The sequence below is a fragment of the Hemibagrus wyckioides genome, linkage group LG26, assembly GCF_019097595.1.
Source record: "Hemibagrus wyckioides isolate EC202008001 linkage group LG26, SWU_Hwy_1.0, whole genome shotgun sequence".
Classification (NCBI taxonomy): Eukaryota; Metazoa; Chordata; class Actinopteri; order Siluriformes; family Bagridae; genus Hemibagrus; species Hemibagrus wyckioides.
In genome coordinates, this window is record NC_080735.1 from 13831417 (window position 1) to 13853249 (window position 21833).

At 43.9% G+C, this 21833-nt stretch overlaps 3 protein-coding genes across 8 annotated transcripts in view; 1 reads left to right on the top strand and 2 right to left on the bottom strand.

Moving 5' to 3' along the window:
* The window catches only part of raph1b (Ras association (RalGDS/AF-6) and pleckstrin homology domains 1b), a 72922-nt gene extending 64573 nt beyond the window's left edge, over positions 1-8349 (top strand). For 5 of the 6 annotated variants that reach the window (XM_058380115.1, XM_058380118.1, XM_058380119.1 and 2 more), the window contains 6 exons: positions 314-457; positions 859-969; positions 1900-1998; positions 2137-2257; positions 3076-3218; positions 3361-8349. In XM_058380115.1, the coding sequence (XP_058236098.1) occupies positions 314-457; positions 859-969; positions 1900-1998; positions 2137-2257; positions 3076-3218; positions 3361-6318 (3576 nt within the window). In that variant the 3' untranslated portion in view covers positions 6319-8349. The remainder of the gene's footprint in view (positions 1-313; positions 458-858; positions 970-1899; positions 1999-2136; positions 2258-3075; positions 3219-3360) is intronic. The other variant, XM_058380120.1, reaches the window with a different exon arrangement.
* Positions 7696-11992, bottom strand: spp2 (secreted phosphoprotein 2). The gene is made up of 6 exons (XM_058380122.1): positions 11838-11992; positions 10865-10986; positions 10029-10151; positions 8694-8801; positions 7991-8036; positions 7696-7832 (listed from the first exon to the last, which is right to left on the bottom strand). The coding sequence occupies exons 1-6, from the start codon at positions 11893-11895 to the stop codon at positions 7738-7740; spliced, it is 552 nt and encodes a 183-aa protein (XP_058236105.1). The 5' UTR covers positions 11896-11992; the 3' UTR covers positions 7696-7737.
* A 2732-nt stretch (positions 11993-14724) lies between these two features.
* alg11 (ALG11 alpha-1,2-mannosyltransferase) lies at positions 14725-21464 on the bottom strand. The gene is made up of 5 exons (XM_058381158.1): positions 21310-21464; positions 18486-18707; positions 17346-17717; positions 16662-17239; positions 14725-15706 (listed from the first exon to the last, which is right to left on the bottom strand). The coding sequence occupies exons 1-5, from the start codon at positions 21381-21383 to the stop codon at positions 15423-15425; spliced, it is 1530 nt and encodes a 509-aa protein (XP_058237141.1). The 5' UTR covers positions 21384-21464; the 3' UTR covers positions 14725-15422.
* Positions 21465-21833: the final 369 nt, after the last annotated feature.

Below are 21833 nucleotides of genomic sequence, written 5' to 3' on the forward strand. Positions count from 1 at the left end.
GGCTTAAAAATGGCTGACGTGAACAGCACAGCTCCATGGTTTGATCCTGAGAAAATATGCAGAAAGCATCAGCAAGGGAAAAATGGTATATTTAATTAAAAAACACACTGAGGGTGCCTTAGACACTGCATATTTGTCAAACATTCATTAATGCACTGCATTGTTGTTCTTCAATTCACAGTTTTATTTGTATGCTTCTCTATGTTTATAAAGAAGAACCAGACTCATAACAAAACCCATCCGCTGGTCTTGACTCTATTAATGCACTGATTGTGGTGGTTCTGAATGCATGACATTGAATGTGTTTGTATAGGAATGTTTCTGTGGTGGCTCGGTATCAGTGCCCGAGATCGAAGGAGTGCTCTGGCTGAAGGATGATGGGAAAAAGTCCTGGAAGAAGCGCTACTTCTTACTACGCGCGTCTGGGATTTACTTTGTGCCTAAGGGCAAAGCCAAGGTGTGTGTGTGTGTGTGTGTGTGTGTGTGTGTGTGTGTGTAGTTTATCACATACTCATTTTTAATCACTGTGTCTGTGTGTGTGTAAGGGACAGTGAACCAAATGAGCTCCTCTGTGGTATTTCCTGTTTATGGATCCACTTAGCATAGTGTAAAACATATGCTGCCTGTTACTAAGCCTGTCTACTTTAACGCTTTGGGATTATAAACACATACATAAAAACACAGCCATGCTTACCTCACCTTTACTCTGAGATCACTTCAGGGTCTAGTTTTTTCTTTAATGCATTTTATACGTTTACGAGTCCCGAGCGTGTCGTTACATTCATTCCAATTAATAACTATAATGGAGTAATAGAAAAGAGAGTGACATCATTTTTTTTTTTATTGTTTCTCCTTCAGGCCTCTAAAGACTTGGTGTGCTTCCTGCAACTGGATCATGTGAATGTTTATTATGGACAAGACTACCGGAGCAAGTATAAAGCCCCTACTGACTACTGCCTCGCCCTTAAGGTGTGTTTGTGTGTATTAGAAACCTCATTCATTGCCAGTATCCTGTACTTTGGCATTAAGATCAATCTATGGACGTCTGTGAATGATCCCTAGGGTTTGATACCGAAACATCCTGTGTGTTGTAATACCATTAGTCCTCCATTTCAGCTCCCCTCTCAGGACTGTCATATATCAGAGCCATCTGCTTGCTTGCCAGATATCGCACCATTTAGCTGTTAGTCATGGCAAACGTTTTTTTAAATAGATTTTATACATTTACAGAAAATCCCCAGTGCCTACCTAAAATAATTAATAAAAATAAATAAAGAGCACTGCTGATGCTGGATCAGACCAATCAAGGAACTGCCTTAATGGACATTGCCTATTATTCTAATGAGTATGTTTGATCACTTGGCATTGGCTGCCCTTCAATAGCTTTGCTACTCAAGCAGAATTAAATACTAAGGTGGATATACCAGCATGCTGATGCCAATTTGGGGATCAGTCATTTGGGGTGGTTTTCAAAGGGGATGAATAATAAATTTCCACGCAATGCTACATTTGAGTAAACATATCCTTTTCATATGAATTATATGGTGGGAGGGGGAGCAGCATCAGTATTGTGACTAATAATAGCGATGCTTATACAAAATTATCCCGGAAAGAAACTTTAGTAAATTATTTATACTTTGTATGGCACATCATATTCCACAGAACCAGTATTCATGTATTTACACTCCCTGGAACATCCGTGGAATTTCTGATTAATGAGTAATTTATGGTGCAGTGCCATCACATCTCCTTTGGCTGTGTGTGTGTGTGTGTGTGTGTGTGTGTGTGTGTGTATTGACGCTTGCATTGGTGTGAAAGAGTCGTGTTGCTGCCCCCTGGTGGTAGCTGTAGATACCGCCTCATCAGAGATAGTTTGCAAATCATGGAATGTCTCCACAGCATCCTCAGATTCAGAAGAAGTCGCAATACATCAAGTATCTGTGCTGCGATGATATCAGAACCCTGCACCAGTGGGTCAACGGGATCCGCATTGCTAAGGTGATCTATTTGCCACTAAGCTCATTAACATATAACGAGATCCATGCAGATTACTGCTGCAGACTTTAACCATGGTTACGAGATGTGAAGAGAATGTATATGATCCTTCATAAGAGTTGTGTGCGTGTGTTTCTGCAGTACGGGAAACAGCTGTACCTGAACTATCAGGAAGCTATGAAGCGCACCGAGGCCGCCTACGACTGGTCTTCTCTATCCAGCTCCAGCATCAAGTCTGGCACCAGCTCAGTCAGCAACCCTGGTGTGCCACCTACAAACATCATCTCTCAGTGTGACTTAATAGAATCTGTGTTCATTCACATTATTCATATATAAATAGGAGGGTGACGTCAATGCATAGGGTTTTTTATCTCAACCCTGACATGCTTCATGACTACAGTAGAGATTAAAGCTGGATTGTTTTATAAAAGACTAAAGTGTGAAGATCCTAAACATGCTAACAGTTTAAACAAGTAACTGTGAAGCTGGAAGGTCGGCAAATCTAACAGAAACCTTAATAATATGCACCGATCAGGCATAACATTATGAGCAGTGAGAGGTGAAGTGAATAAGACTGATGATCTCCTCATCATGGCACCTGTTAGTGGGTGGGATAGTTGATGTGTTAGAAGCAGGAAAAATGGACAAGCGTAAAGATTTGAGTGAGACTGACAAGGGCCAAATTGTGATGGCTAGACCACTGGATCAGAGCATCTCTTGTGGGGTGTTCCCGGTCTGCAGTGGTCAGTATCTATCAAAAGTGGTCCAAGGAAGGAACAGTGGTGAACCGGTGACAGGGTCATGGGCGGCCAAGGCTCATTGATGCACATGGGGAGAGAAGGCTGGCCCGTGTGATCCGATCCAACAGATGCTGGTTCTGATAAAAAAAAAAAAAAAAAAAGCTGTCAGAATACACAGGGCATGACGGGTCAGGGCTGTTTTGGCAGCAAAAGGGGGACAAACACAATATTAGACAGGTGGTCATAATGTTATGCCCGGTCAGTGTATTTAAACAGTGTTAACCACTTGATTTGTAAAGACTCAGTATTGCTGGATCATAATGATTGCATGTCCTTGTAGAGTCGCAGTCCAACCACTCCAGTCAGACGGACAGCGGGGTGTCAGATGGCACCTCGTCCACGCATGCCCGCTCACAGAGCGTGGTCAGCTCCATCTTCTCTGAAGCCTGGAAGAGAGGCACGCAGATGGAGGAGAGTACCAGGGTGAGTTTTGATCTAAAAACAGTTTAGCAGTCTGGTGTACTGTGTTCTAACACCTCTTTGCTGCACTTAAATTTTTCTGTTTGTTCTTGTGGTGTGTATCCCATTGAATTTTTTTTTTTTGTCTGTATATTTTTCCCCTCAGACAAGACCAGAGTCAACACGCTCAAGCCACTCTATCCACAGTGTCCATAGTGGCCACTCCAGCCATGCTCACTTCAACACTCTCCATTTGGCACAGCAGCAGCAGCATACATCTGCCTCAGTACATTTACAGCAGCAAGTGCAGCCTCAGTCAAATTCAGTGCCACACCCACATGCACAGTCAGCCTCACATCCTTGTGGTAGCATGACTCAAGCATCAGTTCAGGCTCCTACCCAGCCTGCTCCAGTTCAACCCCTGCCATCTCCAGCTCCTCCTCAGCCCGCTCCGGCTCCACCCAAGCTCTCTCCAGTGGTACCCCAGCCCTCTCCAGTTCTGTCCCAGCAATGTCCTTCTCCATCCAAGCTTTCTCCAGTTTTGCCCCTGCCCTCTCCAGTTCTGCCCCAAACCTTGCCAGCTCCTCAACCACCACCACCGCCACCACCTCCACCACCCCCTCCTCCTGTCTGTTTCCATCATTACTCAGGTCCTCATATATTTGCCAAATATAGCACCATCAACCGCCTGAAGAATGCCTCTCAGGCTTCTAAGCCACACCCCCAAGCACAGCAGGTGCTTCCAGTACCATCCTCTCAGCCTTTGAAGCCTCTCATGAACAATATTCCACCAGGAGCAAATGTCCCACCCCCACCACCTCCTCCTCCACCAGCACCCATGCCTGCTCCAGGTTCAGCCATGGCTGTCTTGAAACTTGGCCCCCCAAGCCCAGCCACTGTGTCTCTGTTCTCCCCACCACCCCCACCATCCCCACCACTGCCATCTCCACCTCCAGCATCCATCAAATCCCAACCTCTTCCACCTCCACCTCCAATAATGACCCAGTCCCAACCTCTACCACCACCTCCACCTCAAGTATCCATCCAGTCTCACCCTCTTCCCCCACCTCCACCTCCAGCACCTACGCAGGCTCACTCTTTTCCTCCACCTCCAGCACCTACGCAGGCTCACTCTTTTCCTCCACCTCCACCTCCAGCACCTACGCAGGCCCACTCTTTTCCTCCACCTCCACCTCCAGCACCTACGCAGGCCCACTCTTTTCCTCCACCTCCACCTCCAGCACCTGTCCAATCCCACTTTTTCCCGCCACCTCCACCTCCAGCAACTATCCAGTCTCATGCTTTCCCCCCACCTCCAGCATCTATCCAGTGTCAACCTTTACCACCACCACCACCTCCAGCACCTATTCAATCCCACCCTCTTCCTCCACCTCCAGTATCTATCCAGTCCAAGCTTTTTCCTCCACCTCCACCACCAGCCCCCTTGCAGTCTGAGGGTTTTCCACCTCCTCCACCTCCACTGCAAGCCAACAGCCTGCCTCCGCCACCCCCACTTCAACCAGCCCCACATCCATTAACATCTAATGGACTCAAACACGTTCTGGCCCAGAGGTTCCCTAGCATACCCAAGGATGTGTCTCCACCAGGCAGTCAAACTCAGTCACCGCCACCCCCTCCACCTCCTCCACCACCACCACCCCCCACTCCTCCTGCCCCTCCTCTCCCACCTCAGCAGCCTTTTGCTCCAGCGCCACCTCCCCCTCCACCACCTCCACCTCCCCCACCATCTGCCCCAGGGCCACCTCGGGCATTGCCCAAAACTTTCTTTGGAGGATTTCCACCTCAAACTGCACCAAAACCATCAGGCGTCTCCATGCAGGTGTCTCCAGTTGCTCCTCTTCTTCCAGGTCCTCCAACACCTCCTCCTCCACCACCACCTCCACCTCCTCCTGCACCAGTTAAAACCCATCCACCAGCTACACTACCCAAGCAGCAGAGCATCACCAAGACGATGCCTCCTTTAAACCAGACCTCCACTACATCATCTTTGGTCAAACAGATTGCCAGCCAGTTTCCGGGTGCTGTTCCCATAGTGGCCAACCATGTAGAGGGTCACAAACCCCTGCTATCCGCACCTGCAGTTAAGACTAAACCAAAATGGCAACCTGGAGGACAAGTTCAGCAACAGCAGCGTTCACCTGAGTTTCCACCACCACCTCCAGATACTACACTCACTTTCCCACCACCACCAGCCCCATGTCCACCTCCTCCACCTCCCCCAGGTCCAGCACCTCCACCTCCACCTCCACTGCCCCCTGCACAGTTAAGTTCCCCAGTGAAGGCTTCCTCTGGATCCTATGGTGGGATCAAAAAGCCTCCGCCAACCCCTCTACGCAACTCCAGTGTCAAGTTCAACTCTTCAGATGAATACCAGGAGTCCCGTCGAAATCTAGTGAGCAAGTTCAGCCCCAGCTCAGTGTCTGCTGGTCCAGTATCTTCTGGGTCTCCTTCCAAGGACTCTTATGCTGGACCACCTGCACCACCTAAACCTGGCAAGCTGAACTTTGCCAACCTACCACTGGCTTTGCAGAACAGAGTAAGTCAAAATCAGCAGACCAACACACATTTTTCCTCTCATGCCCCAACTGAGAATAACAGTTTTCCTCCTCCCCCTCCTCCTCCTCCTCCTCCTCCTCCACCTCCAAACATATCTAATCTCCCACCTCCACCACCACTACCAGGCACCCCAAAAGTAGCTGTGGTGAACCCCCAGCCCCAGCCTGCTTGGAGCAAGAATTCCCTGAAGAAGACGGCACCTGCTACATCTATACGGCGCAACAATACTCCTGAGCCTCCACCCCCACCTCTGCAGGGAGGGCCAGCACCTCCGACTTCCCCAAAGGGAAGTTCTCAGCCAAACTTTCTAGAGGACTTGCACCGGACACTGAAGCGCAAATCTTTGCGAAACTCTGCAGCCAAGGTGGACCCTGTGGCCACCATGGATGACATGGTATTGCCTCCACCTCCTCCAGAGCTTCTTGACCAGCAGAGACTTAGTGGGAGTGGGTATATGTCCAACAACATCTCTGGCTATGCAACAATAAGGCGAGGCCCACCTCCTGCCCCACCTAAACGGGACAACAGCACCAAACTGACAAACTGAGAGTACTGGAATACCCTTGGATGTTCCTTATTGATCCTTCACACAGGGAAGTGGATAAATAGCAATCAGTGTAACTGGCTTTTAAACAAACTTTGACTGTGGATGAGGGAGCAAAATTACTCTCAGCTTTAATATGCATCGGTGCACTCTGGATCACATTCAGTTTCAAACTATGACATGAAGGAAATCTCTGCAACCTACTGGTACTGCATGGACATAAGGGCAAAATAATATCAAGAATACAAAAGCTGGTTTGTTTTGGGGTAGTTGAATGTCAGGAATTATAGGGAAATCACAGGAAGGATGAATTTTGCCTTTGTTTTTTATATGCATTTATTTAAATATATGAAGACATGTTTTTTATTTTAGGATGAAGTTGTTAAGGGTTGACCATGATCGTTTGAGAAAGTAGTAAATGTTGTGTTTTTGTACCGAGAATCTTTTGCCGGCGAATATACTGGTGAATGTGCTTAGCATTCTTTAGGGGTGCTTGGGAATTTTCAAGGATGTTTGTGGAACCTCTTAAAGTGATATGAAGTAGCAAACCGAAAACAGTGCAAAAAACAAAATAATGAAAAAAATAAATGGGAAATATTTAATAAGGGACAATTCATCAAAATAATCCTGTCATATAAATGAAGTGAAATGAAGAACTTTTCTGAATTATCTACACAATTCACAGAAATTCAGTATTTTACTGTACAGTATCGCCTGCTTTCATCGTCTGTTTCTGGTCACACACCGTCTTATGCCAAGAATTCAGGCATCCTGGTAACAGTTGTTCATAATACCATGGACTTGATGTGTCGTTCATGTCCTGCAACTTGGGAACAGTGTCCTCCTACCTGAAGGCTACTTACGGTCTCCTTCTTTAGCAGGGAGCGGTCAATGAACAGTCCTTCTTGTACAGGCATGTCAGAATCGTTTTAATGTTTTGGTTCAATTACCAGTGGGATTTTTTTTTTTCAACATCCCAGCTGAAATAACGATGCTCAGAGCTGGCTAACAACATAAAATCAGACAAACACGCTAGCTCTAACTGAGCAGCAGAATGCGAAATGACCATGCCGTATATGTATAAACATGTGTATTACCTTACAGAACCATGTATTCCACTTGGAAAGGACATCTGTGTTTTTGAAGACTGAATATTCAACAATATCATGTTTCTTTTTAAGTTTTTTTTGATGATGTAAACATTAAATTATTAAAGTTAATTATCCAGTCTTAAACAATGGGAGCACTATAAATTCTTGTCTTTAATGGCAGTAATTTGTGAACATTGAAGTCATCATCTTGGATCTCATTTAGCACCTCTAGAACTTTATAGCACCTACACAAAATCAGTCTTAAAAATCTCCAGAGCCTGTATTTATATTTTCCTCATTTTTTACTGTTTTAAAAAAAAGATGGCTGTGGTTATTCCAGATGGTTGCTCATATAATCTTCACGAACGGTGATGTCGCCACGGCGTCCAGGATCAGAGCTTGGAATCACAGTCGGAGGTACAGTGTCTGTAATATAGGTTAAGGTTTATTATACCAAACGTTTATTAACATGAATGTACTGTCTCTATATTCTAGAGATCTTGTTCTGGTTAATGATGGTTATCAACACTAGAGCATGCTGTGTCAAACACACTCAGGGGAAGAATGTTTATGAATTTTCGTACCTCTACGTCCAAGGCGATTTGGATCATAGTGCCATCCGGTCCACACCTGAAACCACGAATTCGTCCAGTTTATTTTTAGTTGAATTTTAGACCTCAGTGTTTGGTATTAGGGCTTCAACGTGCTTATACATAGATCTCTTGTATATAGTATATTATACACCGATCAAGCATAACATTGTGAAGTGAATAACACTGAAGATCTCCTCATCATGGCCCCTGTTAGTGGGTGGGATATATTAGGCAGCAAGTGAACATTTTGTTCTCAAAGTTGATGTGTTAGAAGCAGGAAAAAAGCGTAAGGATTTGAGGGAGTTTGACAAGGACCAAATTGTGATGGCTAGACCACTGGATCAGAGCATCTCCAAAACTGCAGCTCTTGTGGGGTGTTCCCGGTCTGCAGTGGTCAGTATCTATCAAAAGTGGTCCAACAGTGGTGAACCGGAGACAGGGTCATCGGCAGTCAAGGCTCATTGATGCACATGGGGAGAGAAGGCTGACCCGTGTGATCCGATCCAACAGACGAGTTACTGTTGCTCAAACTGCTGAAGAAGTTAATGCTGGTTCTGATAGAAAGGTGTCAGAATACACAGTGCAGGACGGAGTCAGGGCTGTTTTGGCAGCAAAAGGGGGACCAAGACAATATTAGGCAGGTGGTCATAATGTTATGCCTGATCGGTGTAGTCATCTTTCACTTCTTACTCACCTCTTCACTGGACTCGGAGCTAGAACTCTGTGCCGGACTGCATTTAAGTAAAATAATCTTAGTGAGTCTCTCAGACAAACGTGTTCGGAGGTGGCAGCCTGCCTCCAACTGGACACGGCAAAAGGGATGAAGAGAAAAAGGACAAAGATTAGGTTGAAATCAGGTTTTTTACTGCATTATGCAAGCGCAAGGTAAACTGGGCTAAAACTTTTGTTCTTTCACGGAATGTGTACTTCCAAACTTTCAGTTTCTTTGAATTTGCTTGGACGAGGCTCTGTTGGCATGGCACCAAATAGAGGTTAACTAGGGGAAGAGTTCAGAGGATTTTCCCTACTCTTCATTTCACAACTACAAGGTCTGTCCCTTTGCGAAATGTTAACCTGTTAAAATCGCTCTGCTTTTCTTTTTTTAAAGGGTAGAATATTATCATTTGCTCTCAGTCATTATACACAAGTAAATGCATACATCACTGAATATTGCATTCTGTCCTCCGAGTATGATGCTAATGTACAAAACAAGAAATGAACAAAGACTTAGGACTGAAACCGAAACCAGTTTTAAGGACGGTCCTTTCTGCAGACTGGAGAATAGTCGTCACGTCATTAAACCCACATTTGAATTAAATTCTATTTGCACTCAGAGGTGTGGATGGCTAAGTATCAGCAGTAAAATATATTAATACCAATTTCTAAAAACAGTTTAACTAGCTAGCTAGTAAGCATTCACAAAGATGAATTAGCGTGTTAGAGTATGTTAGAGTATCTAACTGGTTTCATGTGTTTTAAGTCATTCCTAAAATGCTCAGAATGTTCACTGCTAGCTAGCTGACCTGAGAAAACACGACGATCTCTGCGAGGGTCTTTTTAAATCAGTTAATAAATTGCTGGCTAGTTATCAAATTCCTCTCAGAAATCCTGTTTGTTTAGCAGTGTTAGCTAGGTGGCTAGCATTAGTAGTGAAGATTCTGAGCACTGATGAATATAACTTAAGCGAGCCTGAAAGAAATGATAAATGCTCGATCAATTTTCACTGCTAATGCTAGCCAGCTACAACATGCTATCAATGTTGCAAGTTGAAAAGTTAATCATCTTGTTAGCTAACTGGCTAACAAACTCTTTGGAAAGGAACACTTTTCTCAGATTAGCTGAAAGAAAAGGTTGGTTTCTGAACTGCAGTCTGCAGACAAACATCTAAATTATGACAAATATAAACCGAAGGCACCAAGTTACGTGCCTCTTAAGACTGATCTGGGATCTGTTTTAGTTTTCTTCTCACAAATAGTGCAGGTAAGAACCTGATCGAAAGATCCATACCAAGAGCCGCATTTAAGCTTACCACGAAGAAGCCTCTACGGTACGCACAGCCTTGAGGATCGATCCCAGAGCCTATACGGCATTCCGTCTCCCTTATCCCGAATTTCAGCATCATATCATACGTGTTTGTCCCCAATGGAACAACCTGGAGCAATGTGAAGGAGAAAAACGTTCAATTACATACAGCAATTCCTGACACACACACTTTTTAAGCATCAGTGCACCAAGTAACAGTAAAATCCATCAAAGCCGTCTACACCCCATGTGTGTGTTTGCTTAGGAATGTTATTTAACAAATGATTTTATAGAAATGTTTCATGCTTTTAGCATGTCATGCATCTTATTTGGTTTATAATATCACTGTAGATGTGCATGAAGTCTTGAAGGATTGATCACTAAATATTAACACGGGGATTTAGATATCTGCAGTAAACCGCACTGAATGACAGAGAACAAAAGCTAGAAGGAACATTCCAGTACTTTTTCAATCTGTGTCATATGTGTCACATGTTTTCTTGTAATAAGAGAATAAAATAAAAAATAATGGAAATATAAGGGCAGTTGTTTAATTGATTTTGTTCTTGAACATTTTCATTCATTCTTAAATTAAAATGTCATTTAAAATAAATACCCATATCTGAATAACTTGGTCTGTCAGAGACAGGAATACCTTTTCGGGCAGAAGAATTCATATTTATTTTAATTTTAGTTTTAGTTCTGCATTGTTCGTGTTTGAAAACATTGCTAGAGATGTTGCAGGACTAGAAGATGAAGAGGATACAGACGTCTGAATAAAATGGTTTGACTGAAGTGTCACCGCAAACATCCCCAAAAAATATAACCAGCAGTTCCACCTACTCTTGTGACAGAAGCCTTGGACACCCTGTAGAGGTTAAGCCGAGCGTAACGAGCGTTGATCTCATCCAGGGCCATCCTCAGCGCCTCGTCTGCTTTAGAACTCAGTTCAAACAGAGGAAGGCCTGTGAGATGAAAATGGGGGGAAAATCTGGGTAAATCTGTCATTAGAAGCTACACTGAAAAATAGGTTGAGATTATCTGTTATATCTATTATACATGTTTTATATAATAGTGGGCTAATTTTTTTTTTTCTTGTACTATAAATACTTAAAGAAAGTACCATTTTTGGTTGTGTGCACCATAATACTTAATTCTTTGTAACTGGAATCTGTTGTACACAAAAGAAGTGGCTTCATGTTCAAAGATAATATCTGGTTATTATATTTATTGGTTCCTCCTAACCCCAAAAAGGTAGAAGAAATCTGAAATGCCAGCTCAGGTCTTAGGAGGATAATCCTGATCCTAAGACGATAAACTCATATTTGATTCCAATACAGAAATGACCATAGAATGAGAACAGTTTAAAAAAAGATGAGCGCATTCATATTTATTTATTTATTCATTTTGAAGTTCTAATATCTCTCATGCTCTTTTGTTTTCTTTAGTGCCTTTAAATAGCTGGCCTCAGGCCTTCGTTTCAGGTTTTCAGGAGAGGAAACAAAATGCTGGAGGTTCTTTACCAACAGCTGAAACCTGCAAGCAAAGTTATTGCTGTTCTTACTTATTTCATTTGATTTGTACTCAGATTAGATTATAAACTATGAGTGCTAATGGAATGGTCTTCATCAAAGTGTCATGGACTGATTGACTGATTGATTGATTGATTGATTGTCTTGGACCTGGATGAATTTACCAGTATTCATATTGAAACTGTTGCTTTATTCCTGTACATCAGTTGTATCTCCGAGTGAATGATCTGATTCAGGTCCAGCATAAATGTGTGTATAAGATAAATCACATACACATAACTCACCTAAACCTCCCAGACAGTGGAGAACCAGCACCAGCAGAACGCAGCTCCTCATCTTCATCTGCCAATCAAACTGGAGTTCGCAGCCTGTAGCACCCGCCGCTACCCTTAAATCCCCACAGCCCTCCTCCGACTGCGTTCTATTTCAGGAAAATTCCACCCTACCTCACTTCCCCTAACCACTCCCCTCATGACGAGCCATATTGATTCATATAACATTTAATTCTTTACTTTTTTCCATTTGTTTTTCCACTGTGGGTTACATTTCTAATGAAATGAAATAAATTATGCTTTCTGCCATTCACTCACTGATGTTTACTCAACCCTGCTTCATTTCTCTTGCCAGTCTCCCTAGGAGAAGGGAATAGGGTGCTTGTTTTATTGGAATCAGACCCTGTATCCTCCTTTTCCCAGTATGCCACTGTTTTACTTGGCCTCTCTCTCTCTCTATTCTGTCTGGTTGCATGGATCAGGATCCATATTTCCTGGAACAGGCCTTCATTGCGCTGGTCTTATCACCACAACAGAGCTCTGATCTAGGATCAGTTTTACAATTTTAGCTCCATTAGGAAAAGCACGATGTGGACAGTAGAGGCCAGATCCCAGACGCTTGTAGAGTTCCATACAGGCTCGGAGACCTTATCTGTGGCCATGGATGCACAAAAGGAGAGGTTTATCCAACTGTGTTAGAGCTAACTGTACTGGATTATGTAAATACAGCCAGTACCTGGTACATGGGTTACTTTAAGAAGTGAGGTAACATTATTATATAACTGGACTATTGGGAATTATTGTGTAACGTGAATAATAGGAATGATTATTGTGTAACGGAATAAATACAAATTCTGTTTTGGAGTTTTGCAAAGAACTGTATGGAATATCTATAACATTTACAGCTTTCTGAGTTTATAGGTAGTACAGCATTTAATACAGTAGATCCTTGTAGGACTGGAAAAAGATTATTTACATTATTTGGTAGGATATTTCCTGGTTCAGTTGCTTACTTTGTTGTTAAAGAAATTATCTAAAAAGTCTACATAACCCTGTACCTTGTTTTTTTGTGAACAATTGTTTTATTAAGGACCCTATACCTTGTTAAAACGGTCGAATTTATGTTAAAAAAAAAAAAAAAAAAAAAGAAAGAATGAAAATAATAATAATAATAAAATACTAAAATAAATCATGTCAGAATTTTTTACCACCTCAATCTGATATTACAATGTATAAAGTTCTAGTAAAAAAAACAATCAGAAAAATAAAAAAGTTTAATGTTCTTGCATAATGCTAAGAGGAAAAACTAAAAATAATAATAATAATTTTTAAAAAACAATTTAGTGCTGCCAAACTGTAAAGTTTTCTATACAAGCATTCTAAATATGAATTAATGAATGAATTAATTTAATAAGTAATTTTCCCACTGTGGGATGATTTTATATATATATATATATATATATATATATATATATATATATATATATATATATATACACACACTATGTTGCCAAAAGTATTCTCTCACCCATCCAAATAATCAGAATCAGGTGTTCCAATCACTTCCATGGCCACAGGTGTATAAAATCAAGCACCTAGGCATGCAGACTGTTTTTACAAACATTTGTGAAAGAATGGAGCTCAGTGAATTCCAGCGTGGAACTGTGATAGGATGCCACCTGTGCAACAAATCCAGTCGTGAAATTTCCTCGCTCCTAAATATTCCACAGTCAACTGTCAGCTGTATTATAAGAACATGGAAGTGTTTGGGAACGACAGCAACTCAGCCACGAAGTGGTAGGCCACGTAAACTGACGGAGCGGGGTCAGCGGATGCTGAGGCGCATAGTGCGAAGAGGTCGCCAACTTTCTGCAGAGTCAATCGCTACAGACCTCCAAACTTCATGTGGCCTTCAGATGAGCTCAAGAACAGTGCGCAGAGAGCTTCATGGAATGGGTTTCCATGGCCGAGCAGCTGCATCCAAGCCATACATCACCAAGTGCAATGCAAAGCGTCGGATGCAGTGGTGTAAAGCACGCCGCCACTGGACTCTAGAGCAGTGGAGACGCGTTCTCTGGAGTGACGAATCGCGCTTCTCCATCTAGCGATCTGATGGACGAGTCTGGGTTTGGCGGTTGCCAGGAGAACGGTACTTGTCTGACTGCATTGTGCCAAGTGTAATGTTTGGTGGAGGGGGGATTATGGTGTGGGGTTGTTTTTCAGGAGCTGGGCTTGGCCCCTTAGTTCCAGTGAAAGGAACTCTGAATGCTTCAGCATACCAAGACATTTTGGACAATTCCATGCTCCCAACTTTGTGGGAACAGTTTGGAGCTGGCCCCTTCCTCTTCCAACATGACTGTGCACCAGTGAACAAAGCAAGGTCCATAAAGACATGGATGACAGAGTCTGGTGTGGAGGAACTTGACTGGCCTGCACAGAGTCCTGACCTCAACCCGTTAGAACACCTTTGGGATGAATTAGAACGGAGACTGAGAGCCAGGCCTTCTCGTCCAACATCAGTGTGTGACCTCACAAATGCGCTTCTGGAAGAATGGTCAAAAATTCCCATAAACACACTCCTAAACCTTGTGGACAGCCTTCCCAGAAGAGTTGAAGCTGTTATAGCTGCAAAGGGTGGACCGACATCATATTGAACCCTATGGATTAGGAATGGGATGTCACTTAAGTTCATATGCGAGTCAAGGCAGGTGAGCGAATACTTTTGGCAATATAGTATAGTATAGTATAGTATAGTATAGTATAGTATAGTATAGTATAGATAGATAGATAGATAGATAGATAGATAGATAGATAGATAGATAGATACGATTAAATTAATCTTATCTGAAACTAATTATTGTCCTGTTTAAAATGAGATAAATCACACAATACCCAACAGTCAGATTTTCCTCCAACCATTTATTGTAAATATTCCCATAAATAAAACTTTTGAATCAAGCAAATACATTTCTTCTGACACTGTCCCAAAAATATCTATCACCATCAGACTTCAAAATAAAAAAGTAGAAGGTGCATATTGACCATCACATCTTAAGAGAAAAGTCTAACTTAGGAGAAAAGCAGACGTTTTGGAAAGGCAGCCTCTGAGGCAGGCAAGAGACGAGACAAAACGAAACGAGACGAAGATAAACATGAAGACGCAACGTGTGAGAAACAGAGAGACAGAACTGTGTTTTGAAACAAACCAAACAGTCGGTTTGTTTGTTTGCGGTTTGCTCACTGGACTCTAGTCACATCGGCTTCATCTTGCCAAGTGTGCTGGACACATTCCCTTTACAGCTGATCAGAGGGCAGGTTTTTTTAATGTATTTTTTATCTCTTATTCGAGGTCGGTCTTGGATCAGATGAAATCAGCTTATCTTTTAGAGTCAAGTTATGAAAGTGGGTTTTGTGAGCTAGGAAGGTCAAGCACACATTATAAATACTGCAGCTCTTGTGTTTAACCACAAAGCATCTCTAAAGACACCAAAATCTACATGATTTTTTTATATATACACAAGAATCTTCTGCAAGGCCTGAACTAACTCTAACTCAGTAGTAATGAGCTTTTAACCTCCTGTCTTCCCTTCACAAACTTCATCTCTCCAAAGTGCCCATCAAAGGTTCCACAGCTGCCAAGAAGGATGCCTCAAACTCCCGGTCAGAGAAGCGGCTGACCGACTGCCGCGCCCGGCGCCGGATCTCCAGCCGCGCTGCAGGCGTCATGGCGAAAATCCGCTCCATGGCATCAGCGTAACTCTCTTCATCATCAGCCAGGAAACCTGTGATGCCACCATCATATGGCACCACGATATCTAGCTTAGGACCACCAGACTTGTGGGCCAGGATCACCGTCCCAGCAGCCATGCACTCAACCACACCTGAGAGAGAGAGAGAAAAAGAGAGAGGAAGAAGAGGAATGAGAAAACTTCTAATAGGAGCTCACATGTAAAGACCATTCAGAGTATATTTATCTTTCCACATTCCACAGATAAAAATAACCAACCAAACGAACTGTCCACAAGCTTCATTTACTATTTACAGAATCCAAAATTGAACTATATTTAAAAATTAGACATAGCTGCATATTTTAACACAAAATTCATCACGTGATCATTTATAATGGGATTATAAACACATTAACCTAAAGAAAGATAACTTAGACTATAGATGTACACCGATCAGACATAACATTATGACCACCTGCCTAATATTCTGTTAGTGTCCCACTTGCTGCCAAAACAGCCCTGACCCATCGAGGCATGGGCTCCACTAGATCCCTGAAGGTGTGCTGTGGTATCTGGCACCAAGATGTTAGCAGCAGATCCTTTACAGGACTTAAATGATAGTTTTAATAGATACTGACCACTGCAGACCGGGAACACCTCCACAAGAGCTGCAGTTTTGGAGATGCTCTGATCCAGTGGTCTAGCCATCACAATTTACTTGCTGCCTAATATATCCCACCCACTAACAGGTGCCATGATGAGGAGATCATCAGTCTTATTCACTTCACCTGTCAGTGGTCATAATGTTATGGTACAGAACAAAACATTTGGACTGTTAAAGTCTCCCAATACAGCAGGACCCAGCTGATTTGCAGTTAAGTGAAAATACAGTTTATATTCTGTACTTTCATAGTATTTACCAAACATATTATATCTGCAGGAAAGGTTAATATTTCCAGTCATTTTTCTTCATGTCCACTGTAATGCTACCTTTATTTTGCTCATATAAGCAGCTTAAAAAAAGCATTTTCATGAACAATGAGTGTATCCAATTAGAAAGCATAAATACACACACACTTGTTTCTAACAATGCTATTAATGTTCTCACCGATGCCAAAATGTTCGTTCCACATGGTGTGCAGGCCGATCGTAGCATCCACTAACTCCTTCTTCAGCTCCTCAAATGGGATATTCAGTTTAAACTCCACCCTATCGGCCACGCCTAGCTCCTGGCACAGCCCCCTCAGCATCAGCACCCTGTCCTCATCTTCCTGATTGCGGCATCCACCAATCAGCACCAGCTTCACCATCTCCCTCCTGCCGGGCTGCTCCCCACGCCTGTCCAAAAATTTCTGGAAGGCTCTGACCTGCAGCCGATGGTCCTTCTCCGGTCGAAACTGGGCCACTGATACTATGGAGTGGCGTTTCTGATCTCTGTCTTTGTCCTCTTCTTCGTCCAGGGGGACGTCAAGGAAAGCCTGGACGTCGCAGGGAGGGTAGATGACGTTGGTGCGATTCGGGGCGCGCCACAGTGCCAGGATGTGACCCAGCGTCCAGGTGGAGTTGACCATGATCACGTCACTGCAGGAGCCGGCGAGACCGTATAGCAGGGCAAAGGCGCAGTAATACACCACCTTAATGGCACTCAGAATAGGGTTATTACTGATGTAGTCTGCGTTGTTGAACCTAATCAGGGAAAAATGGCAGATTTACATCATAATGATTAAACCAGGATCGATCAGGGTAGATTTTTACTTTTCTTTATATCACAGATCTGTCAGAACTGGAGTACCTTGGGTTTCGGTCACGGACCACTGACAGCATGTCTGTGCTGATGGTGGGGTAGTGCACATAGCTGGCCACTCTGCATCCACCCAGGTAACGGAAGATGGGCAGCGTGAAAGCGTAGCCCATGGAGTCGATGTAGAGATCAGGAGTAAAAGCCGTGAGTGCCTCCCAGCCCAGGAAAAGTGAGCCGATGCTCTGCCCCAGCAAGGTGAAGTGGGGGTAAAGACTAGCCTCTACAAAAAAACGATGTTTTAGGAATATAAAGCGGACTGGACGTGGCAGGCGGATGTTAAAGCGGCGTCGAGCTCCGTCCACAATCTGCTCGCCCGTAACACCTTGATCGCCTGTATATATGACAAAATCCACATCTGAGTACCTGCAGTAAAGAGATATAGGATTATTATATAACACAATGGATGTGTTTTAGACAAGATTCACAGGTCTAAAGCTAAGCTTAAAAACAACCCAGCATCAGTCTCGTGTTGGCTGATATTTAGGGTAAAGGGGAAAACCGGGCAGGTTTTTGGCTGAACTATCTCGTTCATTCCAGCGTAGGTATAGGTCTCTCTAGGTCAATGTCTCTAAAGCAACTGGACAGTCTAGACTTACTGATCTGGGATCAGCTCGGCCTGTACGCATTACAGTGATACACAGGGCCGAAACCTGAGCCTGGATCAGCACTCACTGCATGGATTTGTCCCTGAAATAATGTTTGCTTTGTCTCAAATACTATACTCCAACATACAATTCTAAGTATTACTGAAACGGTAAACGGTCCAGTTTACTAAACACGAAATCTATACAGCTAGTTATAGATTGATATCAACTTGCTTCTAAAGCTTGGTTCCATAATTCCAGTCCTGGATGATCAGCGGTTCATTTTTATGCACAAACAATCTGCTAATGAACTAATGAACCAAATCACTGGAAGACTGGAGGTCGATATCTCTCATCTGGAGACAGTTCATCCAAATCGACTCACAAGATGTTAAGAAATTGGCCTTAAGACCCTCAAGCATCTATCAGAGGCACTAACTCAGATTCTAGCAGTGAGATGTGTAAACAGTAAAGCACACTGTGTTCACCGTGTTCACTTCACTCTTGGATGGTCATTTGAGACTGCAGTTTTCTCTTTGGTACATACCTGTTCTGCAGGGCTCTAATGGCACACCAGAGCACTCTCTCTCCTCCACCTCCTGCATTACAATACGGGTGGAAGAAGGCGACAGCGGGTCGTCCATCTTGAGCTCGACGCGCTTTCCTCCTGGACTGAAGCCAAGCACGAATCCCAGCGATTAACAGGAAAAGCACTCCCGTCAGGAAGAGACAGAGGTAGAAGCATGGCAAGAGCAGTGACCACAACAACCTGCATCAAACACACGGCAGGGAAGGAAGAAATTTTGACTTACAATCAGTGGCTCTATAATAAATATCCATTAATGCAAAAATAAAATTATAGTCCAGCTGCAGGAACATCAATGAAATTATTACATTTTGCAAGAGTCGACCTTTTGTGCTCTGATGGATCTTGTAAATAAAGTTCACTGCTATTCATTTGGGATCACAAAAAATGCAGTCTGACCTCTCAGTGTCATTTCCTCTCAATTTTGCTTAAACCAGCACCCAAAACTCTCAACTCAAGCAAGGAAGACTCTTTTAAATCCATAAGAATACAATCAGAACCTCAAATGGACGATGTACACTATATTGGCAAAAGTTTTGGGACACCCCTCCAAATCACTGAATTCAGGTGTTGTTTTTCAGGGGTTGAAAAAGCAAGGTCCATAAAGACATGGATGAGAGAGTTTGGTGTGGAGGAACTTGACTGGCCTGCACAGAGTCCTGACCTCAACCTGATAGAACACCTTATGGATGAATTAGAGCGGAGACTGTGAGCCGGGCCAAAACTGGGACGTCTGCCTTTACATGCACATGAATGTAATATGGCGTCGGCCCACCCTTTACAGCTATAACAGCTTCAACTCTTCTGGGAAGGCTTTCCACAAGGTTTAGGAGTGTGTTTATGGGAATTTTTGACCACTGCTCTAGAAGTGCATTTGTGAGGTCAGGCACTGATGTTGGACGAGAAGGTCTGGCTCTCAGTCTCCGCTCTAATTCATCCCAAAGGGGTTCTATCAGGTTGAGGTCAAAACTCTGTGAAGTTCCTCCACACCAAACTCACTCATCCATGTCTTTATGGACCTTGCTTTGGTCACTGGTGTACAGTCATGTTGGAACAGAAAGCGGTCATCCCCAAACTGTTCCCACAAAGTTAGGAGCATGAAATTGTCCAAAATGTCTTGGTATGCTGAAGCATTAAGAGTTCCTTTCACTGGAACTAAGGGGCCGAGACCAACCCCTGAAAAACAACACCTGAATTCAGTGATTTGGAGGGGTGTCCCAAAACTTTTGGCAATATAGTGTATATGATGGTAAGGAAAGCTCGTCAGGAAAGTCAGCCCCTAGGCATTTCTGAGCAAGTGATGATTGAGGAATACTGATAGAAATATGCCTGGGTGAATTCACTATAGCAGCCTCCTCCTCACAGACTCTTCCTCACAGCCTCTTCATCCTCACAGAACCTTCCTCCTCACAGCCCCTTCATCCTCACAGCCTCCTCCTCACAGTCTCTTCCTCACAGCCTCCTCCTCACAGTCTCTTCCTCACAGCCTCTTCATCCTCACAGCCTCTTCATCCTCACAGCCCCTTCCTCCTCACATCCTCTTCCTCCTCACAGTCTCTTCCTCACAGCCTCTTCATCCTCACAGCCCCTTCCTCCTCACAGCCCCTTCCTCCTCACATCCTCTTCTTCCTCACAGCCCCTTCCTCCTCACAGCCCCTTCCTCCTCACATCCTCTTCCTCCTCACAGCCTCCTCCTCACATCCTCTTCCTCCTCACAGCCTCTTCCTCACAGCCTCTTCATCCTCACAGCCTCTTCATCCTCACAGCCCCTTCCTCCTCACAGCCCCTTCCTCCTCACATCCTCTTCCTCCTCACAGCCTCCTCCTCACAGCCTCTTCATCCTCACAGCCTCCTCCTCACAGTCTCTTCCTCACAGCCTCCTCCTCACAGTCTCTTCCTCACAGCCTCTTCATCCTCACAGCCTCTTCATCCTCACAGCCCCTTCCTCCTCACATCCTCTTCCTCCTCACAGTCTCTTCCTCACAGCCTCTTCATCCTCACAGCCCCTTCCTCCTCACAGCCCCTTCCTCCTCACATCCTCTTCTTCCTCACAGCCCCTTCCTCCTCACAGCCCCTTCCTCCTCACAGCCTCCTCCTCACAGCCTCTTCCTCCTCACAGCCTCTTCCTCCTCACAGACTCTTCCTCCTCACAGACTCTTCCTCACAGCCTCCTCCTCCTCACATCCTCTTCCTCCTCACAGCCTCCTCCTCCTCACATCCTCTTCCTCCTCACAGCCTCGTCCTCCTCACATCCTCTTCCTCCTCACAGCCTCCTCCTCACAGCCTCTTCCTCACAGCCTCCTCCTCCTCACAGCCTCTTCCTCACAGCCTCCTCCTCACATCCTCTTCCTCCTCACAGCCTCCTCTTCCTCACAGCCTCCTCTTCCTCACAGCCTCTTCCTCACAGCCTCCTCCTCCTCCTCCTCACAGCCTCTTCCTCACATCCTCTTCTTCTTCCTCACAGCCTCGTCCTCACAGCCTATTGCTATTGTAAATCAGGATCATTTTAAAGCTGTTTAAATTGCAAATCACTGCTTTCTGCCTCACTGCCTCATTTCAGTGCAATCCACTCCAACTCTGCTTCAAACATACACACGACATTTTGTCTACAAAAGTTTAAAACGCCCAAAATTCATTCATTACACAGGCTCGAGAACGAGTACACGGCTAGCTTATTTCGGCTAAATTAGACACATCCTTCCGAATTTTCCACTACATACTCTATAATTATTTTTTTCTGTATAAGTACCTCTATAGTTAAGGTTTAAAAGAGTTAAAAGATTACCTGATTAAATCACACAAACAGATGGACAGGTGATCGTGTCCAGACATCTTCGTAAGAAAATGACAACACAGCATTGACACTTCCGGGTTTGCTTCTTCTACGCTTGATTTTATCGGTATGGGAGAGCTGGACTGCGCTTTAGCGCCTCTCGCTGTTCGGGAGTCAAAAGAAGAACTGAGGGTATAGAGCCTTTATCATCACAACACTACATCTCTGGGAAAAAACAAGACACCACTGCCCAATCTCCAGATGTGAACCCTATTGAAAACCTCTGGAATGTCATCAAGAGGAAGATGGATGGTCACAAACCATCAAGCAAAGCTGAGCTGTTTGCTTTTATGCAAAAAGAGTGGTATAAAGTTCCCCAACAGCAATGTGAAAAACTGGTGGAGAGCATGGAGCCAAAACGCATGCAGTATTCCACCAAATACTGATCTCTTAATGTTATTAAGCCAAAGCATTAACACAATTTGTTTACATTTTGTTTTATTTGAGTTATTAAAGCTCTGCATGATCTTGGGTTA